This window comes from Syngnathus scovelli, chromosome 9 (genome assembly GCF_024217435.2).
Source record: "Syngnathus scovelli strain Florida chromosome 9, RoL_Ssco_1.2, whole genome shotgun sequence".
Lineage (NCBI taxonomy): Eukaryota > Metazoa > Chordata > Actinopteri > Syngnathiformes > Syngnathidae > Syngnathus > Syngnathus scovelli.
This window is the reverse complement of record NC_090855.1, coordinates 1,017,273-1,028,550: the sequence shown is the minus strand read 5'-3', so window position 1 is coordinate 1,028,550 and position 11,278 is coordinate 1,017,273. Positions and strand designations below refer to the sequence as shown.

The 11,278-nt window shown below is 46.7% G+C and overlaps 1 protein-coding gene across 3 annotated transcripts; it reads left to right on the top strand.

Moving 5' to 3' along the window:
- The first annotated feature begins 1,956 nt into the window (after positions 1 to 1,956).
- On the top strand, positions 1,957 to 10,522 carry ctnnb1 (catenin (cadherin-associated protein), beta 1). Of its 3 annotated transcripts, XM_049729331.2 has the most exons (17): positions 1,957 to 2,126; positions 5,631 to 5,682; positions 5,751 to 5,978; positions 6,065 to 6,318; positions 6,402 to 6,640; positions 6,980 to 7,181; positions 7,256 to 7,400; positions 7,545 to 7,648; positions 7,739 to 7,873; positions 7,980 to 8,183; positions 8,261 to 8,419; positions 8,530 to 8,649; positions 8,727 to 8,877; positions 8,966 to 9,087; positions 9,154 to 9,214; positions 9,528 to 9,778; positions 9,979 to 10,522. In XM_049729331.2, the coding sequence occupies exons 2-16, from the start codon at positions 5,670 to 5,672 to the stop codon at positions 9,740 to 9,742; spliced, it is 2,352 nt and encodes a 783-aa protein (XP_049585288.1). In that variant the 5' UTR covers positions 1,957 to 2,126; positions 5,631 to 5,669; the 3' UTR covers positions 9,743 to 9,778; positions 9,979 to 10,522. The 3 variants fall into 3 exon arrangements, with proteins under 3 accessions (XP_049585288.1, XP_049585290.1, XP_049585287.1); XM_049729333.2 differs by lacking the exon at positions 9,528 to 9,778; XM_049729330.2 differs by having other exon boundaries at positions 7,545 to 7,873.
- Positions 10,523 to 11,278: the final 756 nt, after the last annotated feature.

Below are 11,278 nucleotides of genomic sequence, written 5' to 3'. Positions count from 1 at the left end.
ACTGATTTACTGATGTTTGATTAGCAATATTCTGAGTATTCGTTTCCAAATGTGTGCATTTTGTTGCATTTTTGAAAGTGATTGAAAAGAATGCTTTACGCATCTTTATCTTAAAAGAAAAGGAAAAAATCACAGGCATTTGTGCTCTGTTTTGACTTAAGCCACAGCCCTTTGCAGGAGTATCAGTCCAAAACAAACATTCCTTCCAAGTGCTACCCTGATGCGTTGTGTCTGCGCGTGCATGCGTGCACGCGTGCACGTGTCTTTGGTCTGCGCCAGTGTATAGCTGTGTCCAGCCCCTCTCTTTCACAGCTAGAGAAAAGAACCACACCCCTTGGTGCCTTGGTGCACGTGTGTGGTGTGGTTTGGTGTGGTGTGGTGTGGAGTGGAGTTCTCCCGGGATTTAGCCATTTCTTTTTGCTCAAAAATAGCTTTGTGACAACCGTGGAATGTATTAAGTCCTATTGCAGAAAGAAAACGCAGAGATTTTCTTTAATTATGAAAAATGGTACATGAAATGCATTCTGAAGAATAAAGTGGCTGAAGGAAACCTCTACAGCCGCCCAACCAGTCAAATTCAGATGGGTGGATGGACTCAGTCCCGGTCTCGGGTTCAGCCTACTCGCGCCAAAAAAAGACGAGGGGGCAGGGGCCAAGTAGGCTACGACCATTGACCCAGCCCGAGTCATGTCCACAGTGACGGGGGTACCCGCAGTCCACAAGGCGCCCCTGGAAATCAGGTCCAAAGAGAAGACAGGGTCGTCTTCTGCGCAAGATGGGATCAAGAGATTGTGGTGCATCCTCACCAATTGAGGCAATCAAAGCTTACTGAAGTGCATCAGGCACCCCACACGACTCCGACAATGGTCCACTCTGTGAGCCCGAGGGAGAAGGATGCCTTGAAGTGGCAAGGTCGCTTTGCCGGGCAAGGTGGACAATGTCAAAGCACCGTGGGAGGTGCTGTTGATGTCACACTTGTTGTTGTTCCAGGTGGATGTTGGCCACGGCCACTATGTCTTTACTTGCATTGCTTGTTGAAAACTGAATTTAAAAAATGGAGGGACAGTCTCAGAACCCTGAGCCCCGCCCTGCAGGCATCCGACGGGTAGGTTAAGGAGCGACTTCCATGTACTACACCTGGAAAATCCAAAACACTATCAGTGGAACGCATCCGTCAGAGCAAGTGGTAGTATTTGTGAAAGCAGGTGAAGTTGGACATACAATTTATTTGTCTCACAGATCTCAAACGTTTGTCACTTCTGGAAAATTGAGTATTTCCTGCAAAAATACACACACATTTAAATTGACACATGTCATAGATGGCAACATAAATTCCAGCCATTTTAGGCATTAGCTGATCAATGCAGCATTTTAAGATTAGAGATTCAATGTCTGTCAGTAAAATGGGTATTTCAGTTGGTACTTTATTTCCAATTAGAATAGCTCCGATCCCAATGTTTGACTACCAAATGTAAGCAACAGTATTGTTGTTTTTAAAGTCCCATATGATGCACATATGTAATTTTGTGTCTAAATTTAATAACTTGACAACTTTAACGAAAACACAAAACGGCAGCTGTTATAATTAACATAATCGTGTAAAATGTTTTATTAAACCTACGTTTGTATAAAATAAAAACATGTAGAAAGTATAATTTTTAACGCATTTCAAGTGATTTGAGTTCAGGGACTACTTTTCCTCCCCCAGTCTACCGGAACTTCATTTAAGCATGTATTCATACTCGTGTTTTAGAGCGTATAGTTTTTGCTTGTTTCCATTATATTTGGCGTCATTTCAAAACCTACACAATCCTTATATCGTGTTATTATTACTCTTCATGTGTTAAAATATCAAATGGATAGATTTACCGATTTCAGTTTCAATTTTATCTGAACAGACTGCAGGATACATTCCCACTGCGAGGCGTTCTACGGTCTATATAAACCCGTCGCCATCTTACATTTTCTAGTCGGCACCCATCTGGACCAGACGTGATTGACTTCGGAGGGAGCGGACGAGGGCTCCCGCTGATTTTCGGCGTCACATTTTCCTCTATATTTACAGATTGATTTTTCCCCCCCCTCATCTCAATCCAAGTGGGAGAATTTGCTTCGTTATAACACGGGTAGGCAACAACCGTAAACTACACTGATCGTGTCCGCCTCTCACTGGAATAGTGCCGGCTGTTCACACGAGCCGGTCGGGACTCTGCTGCTGCTGCTGCATTCGGGGCTTCCGGCGTTTAGGACACGACAGGCACCACCTCGCGGGGATAATGGCGATTTATTGACATGCTGTCACTCTTTTAAAGTGAATTCGCTAATTTTTTGAGGAATTTCGCTCGAGCGAATAAACGACAATGTTTGATGTTACGATAGTGGCCAACAGCAAGCAGTCAACTGAACATGGACTGTTGGCCACATTCCATTTGAGTGACTCATGCTTTTAAAAACTTTTTTTGTTCAAAGAATTGTTTTGCTGCCATGGTATCTTGGTATCGCATTTCCTAATCTATGCGTGGGCACGACGTAACAAAGTTAACAAACGCTCGTCGAAAGAAGTTTCAGCCAACATTTGTTCGTGTTTATCTGCTACGTGTGCCGTTTTTGGAGTAAAGAAAAGCAAAATCCATCACGGACACATTTGTAATGTATACGCCATTAATGGGACTGTTTTCATGTGGTTTTTTTTTTTTAAACAAAGCCCCACACATTCTTTCCTGCCGTTGTTGCTTTGGGAGAAAGACGAGGTGGAGCCTGAGTGTGAAATTCGAGTCAGGAGTGTTGAAGCAACCAAGTCGGGCCAGCCGGCAGCTGTGGGAGAGGGGCGGGCGGGCGAGCGAGCGAGCGGGCGGACCGACGGGCGGCTGCAGCAGCGTGGACGGACCATCAACCAAAGTTACCAAGGCGCCTCCTTTCCTTTTTCGAGGCTAGCCCGAACGTTCGAGAGCGTTCAAAAGGGCATTCACACTTTGCCACGAACAAACAACAATATTTAGTTGAATGGCGTAAATGATATGATTTACGTCTTTGATTTCAATCTCAGTTTTGTAAAATGGCAAAGTGGTGAGAAGCTCAACCCGGCTGGCTTTAGTGGAATACTATGACTGCTTTGAATTTCAATGATTCATTGGAATTCAAAAGCCCAATTCAAGCATCATCTGCATTGCAATTTCTATTCGATTTAACGGCATTAAAAGTGAAGCTGTTTTGGTCTTTGGGCACCGTTTTAATTCAGATGTTCTGATATGAATTTGAAAAGACTGCAGCGTGGCCTGCATTGTAGTTGACCAACAAAACGTCTGGTAGCATTTTCTCCAATTTTGACTCCCAATATATGTAGTTGACGCTTTGAAGAATGCTGTCCGTATTCGTCTGGCATCCATCGTCTTGCACCCGAGACGGCCGGACGGCCACCGTGTGTTGCAGAGGCTGCAGCCGTTGAGCTCATTGTATGGTATAATAAGATGGCAGCCAGTGCTGACCCGGCACATTGCTTGGTTAACACTCAACCATTGTACATGAAGCTGTTCTCACGCCTCAAAAGCAGCTTGTATGTGCTACAATTGTTTTTGTTGAAACCGTCTTGCTTTATGCATGTTTTTGCTAACTATTTGACTGGAGTCATTGGCGTAACACCTCAGCCATGCAATTGAGATCTGTTCTTTAGTTCCACCCTTTTACTGTGCACTTTTCAGCAGTCCATTTCTTCAATGCCTTTCAGCAGGTCAAGGATACTAGACAATTGATTACATTTGAAATCTGAGGTGAGGGACATTATAGATAGGTGATTGATTGTGTAGTTGATGGCATTGTGGCAGAATTCATCTTTTTTAATTCTCCTTTTGGTTGGTAGTTCATTGAAACGGCCAAGAAATAAATGAACACTATTGTTAGGTTTTTCTTTTGTTAACCACAAGTACACAACTGATTGAAAATCTTTCATGCAGTCTGACTGTTGAGACACGAAGGACTGTTTTATGGTTTCTAGTTGAAAGCAGACAGCAAATTGTAGACTTGACATCTGGCCGGCTTCAAAGAAAGCCCCATTCATTCCGTTTTTGTTGGAACTTGTACTGCCTTGACTCGGTTAGTACGTTCAGCTTGAAGAAGGTAAGGCTGCCATTTGCCTTTTCTCTTGGCACATCCTTCCAAACTGGATGCAAAGATTTGCTTTTTCACCAGTGCGAATGATGTGCTTTGATTTGTCCACTGTTTGACATATGGCTCCCATTAAAGAAGGGCTTTGGCATAAGTCACTTCCAACTTCTCCAGCTTGCGAGGATGCCGTGTGAACAGCGAATTAGAATTTTTTTTTTTTTTCGTGGGATGCAACCACATACCCACAGCCCGAGTGGAGACTGTTTTAGTTTTGCAGCTGCGTCATTTAGCACAGGAATTATATTTTAATGACGACAATGCATCCAAGTTGATGTGGCTGCTGGTGTTGGATAGGTTTGTTGGTGTCCCAAGAACAAATGGTGGCCAATATTTGGAGCAAAACACTGCCCTACCTTTGAATGCAAACAGGGCTCTTGACATTTTCAGTTTTAGCATATGACCTGGAATTGGGATTAAATTGCGTCATTGAGAGATGCTGGTCTTTTTCGGCAGGGCTTAGTATAGTTTGTGACCCTGTAGATATGTATGAAGTCTTAAACAAAAGCCATTCCATCTAGGGAAAAAACAAAACGGCGCAGTGGTGTTATTAAATTTGAATTGGAGCTGCAACATACATCAAATTGTTTCTAATTTTGGCTGCCGCCGCCGCAATGAAATGTGAAAAAATGCAGGCTCTGCTTCTGCTGCACATCTAATCAAGCGCTTTATTGAGCTGTCCTGCATAACCTGAAGCAGGAGCAAGTCGTGCTGCAAAGAGAGATGTTCAATGACTGTGATTGAACAATGCTGATGATCATTTGTGTCAACCCTAATTTGACTGCGGCAGGCCATGTATGGAAAAATGGCATGAAAGATGCAACATGTTCATGTGACACATTGAGTGAGCCAACATCTCAAATTCTTCTTTTTTTTTGGGAAACAATTTCCCACAGCGGTCGGAAACTGGTTACTTTCAAAGTGCCGAGTGAATTCTCGTAAGGAAGCCAGAGTGCTCCGCTATTTCACCTCTCTTGCTGAGCCACTTTTGAATGGGACTTGATAGTGTCTGGTGACTTCTTGGGGTCAGGTAAACTTTATTGCACGTCTTTGACTCTGGGGATTTGTTGAAAAAAAAAAGATTGAGCATCACAATCTAAAATGTTCAGCTGCAGTGTAAATTTGCACTTGAAATGCAGTAGAGGAAGAATGTGCCCGCCCTTTCTCTCTCTGCCACAGCTTATTTTGTTTTCACCAAGTGAGCCACTTCCCACCCTTCCTTCCCCACATAAGTACTAGCTAGCCGGCGCGCTTAATGTGGGCCTTCCTTGTATGTGAACTGCAATTTGCATGGGTGGACTTCACACGAGACTAAATGAGGTTAAGACGTGAAGATGGCGCCCGTGTAGTCATCTCGTTTGGGCAGAGACCAGGACGGATTCCCTTTGCGTGACTTGGTGTAATCATTAACAATGAGGCGGGCGGAAGCCAGAGGTCACGGAGGCTGATGCTTTTTTTCCTCTCTCTTTCAGATCAGGAAGCTGTGACGGCTGTGGTTTGAGGAAAGGAACATGGCTTCCCAGGGTGAGTTGAAACTTCCAGCACTTGCACAAATAATACATGATTTCTTAAATCGTGTTTCTCGTTGGCAGCTGATTTGATGGAGCTGGACATGGCCATGGAGCCAGATCGGAAGGCGGCGGTCAGCCACTGGCAGCAACAGTCCTACCTGGATTCAGGCATCCATTCCGGGGCCACCACCACAGCCCCCTCCCTCAGCGGGAAAGGAAATCCCGAAGACGACGACCTCGACAACAACCAGGTCATGTACGAGTGGGAGCAGGGCTTCAACCAGAATTTCTCCCAAGATCAAGTCCAAGGTGAATCTCAGTCTCATTGCTGAAATCCTTTTCAAGCTTGATTTGGGGAGGGAGAGAAAAAAAGCAAGCCCTCTTATCTCTTGCAGACCTGGACGGTCAATATGCCATGACCCGTGCCCAGCGAGTGCGTGCGGCAATGTTCCCGGAGACCCTGGAGGAGGGCATGCAAATTCCTTCCACGCAATACGACACGGCAAATCCTACCAATGTCCAGAGACTAGCGGAGCCTTCCCAAATGCTCAAGCACGCCGTGGTCAATCTGATCAACTACCAGGACGACGCCGAGCTGGCAACCAGAGCCATACCGGAGCTCACCAAATTGCTAAACGACGAGGACCAGGTCGTTGGCGGTCGTTGGCGGTCGTTGGCGGTGGCGGCGTACCGCTCTGCTGTGGCTAATCGCCAATCTTTCTTCTCTCCTAGGTTGTGGTGAACAAAGCGGCAGTGATGGTACACCAGCTATCGAAAAAAGAAGCTTCCCGTCACGCCATCATGCGCTCCCCTCAGATGGTGTCAGCCATAGTCAGGACAATGCAGAACACAAACGACGTGGAGACGGCTCGCTGCACCGCGGGGACTCTCCACAACCTTTCTCATCACAGAGAGGGGCTGCTGGCCATCTTCAAGTCTGGAGGAATCCCAGCGCTCGTCAAAATGCTTGGGTGGGTGTGGGCTTTATTGGCATCTTTGAAATCCAACGAGTTGGATGTGGGGCGCAAAACAATCGCCGGTCGCTGTCGCTGTCTAAAAATCCATGATCTCGTTCCAACGTCGGCATTTTCATCTTTTACGCCGATCTGTATGCGCTCGAGTTTTCCAAGGCCATGTGCCATGTGCATAAGCAACTGTATTGACTGCAGGAAATAATGGAGGCTTGCAATGGGGGCAAAACTGGCAAATTAATTGGCAATTTGTGTCACTGGTGAGAGGAAAACAATTTCTAATCCGGAGGCGATTTCCCAGATGTATTGTAATCCAATAATCCTTTTTCTGCTTTGCAGTTCACCAGTGGACTCTGTCCTCTTCTATGCCATCACCACCCTCCACAACCTCCTCCTGCACCAGGAAGGAGCTAAGATGGCGGTTCGTTTGGCCGGTGGGCTTCAGAAAATGGTGGCCCTGCTCAATAAGACAAACGTCAAGTTCCTAGCCATCACCACAGATTGTCTCCAAATCTTGGCCTACGGAAACCAAGAAAGCAAGGTGGCTGGCTTCCCGTCGTTCTCAGCCGTGCTTTGATCATGTCGAGCTCACTCCAAACCTTGTGCTTTTTCTAGTTAATAATCCTGGCCAGTGGGGGGCCCCAAGCACTGGTGAACATCATGAGGACTTACACCTACGAGAAATTGTTGTGGACCACAAGTAGAGTCCTCAAAGTCCTGTCGGTGTGCTCCAGCAACAAACCTGCCATTGTAGAAGCTGGTATGTTTGAGCTCACAAGGAACATTTTCACAACCAGCAGGCTGTGAAAACGCTAACAATATATTTAGTTAGCCTAGCATCTTTTTTTTTTTTTTCTTTTAAATGTGTTTTGCACTTTATTTTCATGGTTGTCTTTTTACTCAGGAGGAATGCAGGCTCTGGGACTCCACCTGACAGACCCAAGCCAGAGACTGGTCCAGAATTGTCTCTGGACTCTCAGGAACTTATCGGATGCTGCCACTAAACAGGTGAAGAAGCCTGGACAACACAATCGTATTAACCGCTGTTTGCTCTACTTTTCTCAAATTCTCTCGGTCATGCATTTGTGTCTCTCTCAGGAGGGAATGGAGGGTCTATTGGGGACCCTGGTGCAACTCCTTGGTAGCGACGACATCAATGTGGTGACCTGCGCGGCCGGCATCCTGTCCAACCTGACTTGCAACAACTACAAGAACAAGATGATGGTCTGCCAGGTTGGTACTCGCTCGTATGGTGAAGATTGAGATGGCTTGGTGCTTTTCCATGCCTGTTGTTGACGATACCTTGCCTTTTTTTTCCCTCATCCTGTCATCTTGTTAGGTGGGCGGTATCGAGGCTCTGGTTCGCACTGTGCTTCGGGCCGGGGACAGGGAGGATATCACAGAACCGGCCATCTGCGCCCTGCGTCACCTCACATCGCGACACCAGGACGCCGAGATGGCCCAGAACGCAGTCAGGCTGCATTATGGCCTGCCGGTTGTGGTCAAATTGTTGCATCCGCCCTCACATTGGCCACTCATTAAGGTACACTGTACGCACTTAGATAGATTGATTTGTTCTTTAAAAGCCAGCTGACATGCAAGCGTTCCTCCTCCACCCAGGCGACAGTGGGTCTGATCCGTAATCTGGCGCTGTGCCCTGCCAACCACGCGCCTCTGAGGGAGCAGGGAGCCATTCCCAGACTGGTTCAGCTGCTGGTCCGAGCACACCAGGACACGCAGAGACGCACCAGCATGGGTGGCACTCAGCAGCAGTTTGTGGTGAGCATCTTCAAGCACGACGAGATGAGTGTCACTAACCCCAGTAGTGCTGTTCTGTCTACTCGCAGAAAACCGTGGCACAGGTTTTACGGCATGTTTTGTATTTTTAGGAGGGAGTTCGCATGGAGGAGATCGTGGAGGGTTGCACTGGAGCCCTTCACATCCTGGCCAGAGATGTCCACAACAGAATAGTCATCCGAGGCCTGAACACAATTCCGCTCTTTGTACAGGTGAGGTGAAAGGTTCCATTACTTGTGTTGCTGTCTGACCTGGCGGTGATTTTAAGATCTCATTTCTCCGTGCGCAGCTGTTGTATTCTCCCATCGAGAACATCCAGCGTGTGGCAGCGGGCGTCCTGTGCGAACTGGCTCAGGACAAAGAAGCCGCTGAGGCCATCGAGGCGGAGGGAGCCACCGCCCCGCTCACAGAACTCTTGCACAGTCGCAACGAAGGCGTCGGTACGTCCAAATGATGGCTTTTCCAAAGTCTGCCAAAATATAGTGTTGCAATAGCGTACCTGGATAACCTGTTGCCATCTCTTCTCAGCCACGTACGCAGCAGCGGTTCTGTTCCGTATGTCCGAGGACAAACCTCAAGACTACAAGAAACGCCTCTCAGTCGAGCTCACGAGCTCACTCTTCAGGACGGAACCAATGGCCTGGAACGAAGTAGGAAGTGTTTTGTTCAACGTATCTGTGTGTCATAAGGCTTATGCAAGTCTCTTGCGTCTGCAGACTGCAGAGCTTGGTCTGGACATCGGCGCTCAGGGAGAGCCTCTGGCCTACAGGCAAGAAGGTAAGTCACCTGAATGCTATTCAAATCACCTCAGTCCCATTGCAAGAGAAGTTAGATGCTGACTCATTCAGGTAGAAAGAAGTCTTGGAAATTTGACCTTGCCCAGTATATGTGGCTCAATGGGATAGATGGCTAGTCAGCGCAACAGTGGTGGTTGAGCCGTGGCCGTGGGCGTGTGCTTGTGGTGTTTTTGCTGTGTTGCTCGTACATACTACTTACTGTGTGAGCAAGCGCTTGGTTTGTTAACATGCTTCTAACAGCCGCTCTGCTTCTCCCTCCCGCCCGGCCGGCCTCCCTGCCTTCCCCCAAGCAGACCCAAGCTACCGTTCCTTCCACTCGGCAGCTTACGGCGCAGACTCGATGGGCATGGAGCCCATGATGGAGCATGATTTGGGCGGGGGCCACCACCCCGGTCAGGACTACCCTGCGGTAGAGGGGCTTCCTGACCTGGGACACTCCCAGGAGCTGATTGAAGGCCTCCCACCTGGTGACTCCAACCAACTGGCCTGGTTTGACACAGACTTGTAAATACCAAGACCAACATAACTCAACACTTCCTACTAGGTAAGCTGCAGCCCGGCCTGACCCGACCCACTGACGGCACTAGATGAGGCTGCTGCATGCTCTGTCTCCCTCCCTCCTTCCTTCCCTCCCACCCTCCTCCCTCTCTCACTGCGCTCCTAATGGCCAACTTGCGTGCCGCTCAAGTATTTGTCTTTGTAACATCTTACTTAGCTCATTCTGTCCATCTCCTTTCTTTTCAGCTGTATTATGTGATCTGGATGAACCTGCATCTTGATTCTCCCACATGGAGGAGGCGGGGTTTAGAAAGTGCCTGACGATGACCCATCCTGTCTATAGGGGCTCCATTGGGACAAAGTTCGCTTCTGGTTTTAACCAGAGGATGGTCGGTTGACTTGAAATCCTGATGCCACACATGGATTTGGATCTCAGTTTTGTTTTTTGAAATACCCTTTTTATGTACTTTTCCATTTTTATTCTTTGTTTTTACATTTAGCCCTGAAATCTGTAATGGTACAAAATGCTTTTAGCTAGCTTCTTTTCATTGATTTCCATTATTCAAAGTTATACTCACTTGTTTTGTTTGCAGTTTTATATTTTCTTTTTTTTTTCCTTTATTTTTTTTTTGGGTCTCGGGTAGTGTTTTTGTTTGTTTTTTGGTGATAATGCTCCATCCAAGTAATGTACATGACCACATTTTAAATGGTGTCCAAAACACTAGAGTAAATCATTTGCATTGTAACATTGTGTAGCTTTTGTATAAAACATTGGAAGTTGTGGTCCAAATATCGAGCTATTTTCTTGCTTTAAAGGTGGACACTAAGGTGTCTCTGCTGTTCCAAAGGGGGTGTAGCTGGCCTAGCTGACGGACGGAGGGAGGGAGGGGAGGGCTGTTATTGGTCTGTTACAAAAAAAAAGGGGGGGGGGGTATTGTAGTTGGAGGTGGTGGTGGTGGTGGTGGTGGTTGCTGTAGCCTGCTGTGTTCTGAAACAATAAAATGGACTCATTATTCAACTCGCATCCTTTTCTTCAAGCATTGTTGGACAATGTAGTATTACCACAACACAGTGTGATGCCGTTTACATTTTGGGAAGCACGCGCTCGTAATCGTGTCCGAAAAGTGGCAACGTGCATCCTGTACTAGTGATGGATGACCAACAGCACGGAACACCGTTCTCTCCACTGACAATTGGACATGTCATAGTAAATCTGGCCTGTGAGAGGCAGCATGGTGCCTGCCACAGGGCATCCAGACTGCTTGAAAGTACAGAGTAATAGTGATGGGCCAAAAAAAACACACCTATTTCTCCATTTTTAGAGCAATAGTAGGGTCAAGCACTTTCGAGAGACAACAATAGCTTTTAGGTGTGACTGTTTTTACTGATTGTTTTGACCTGTTGGAAGAAAATGGGAACCATCTCAGCTCTGCCTCACCTGTCATTGTGACAAGTAAAAATAAAATAACATAAAATGCATATTTGTCTACAGATCTCCATGTATAACTAATTTTGAACATTTTCATAGTCAAAACTGCTGAAATTG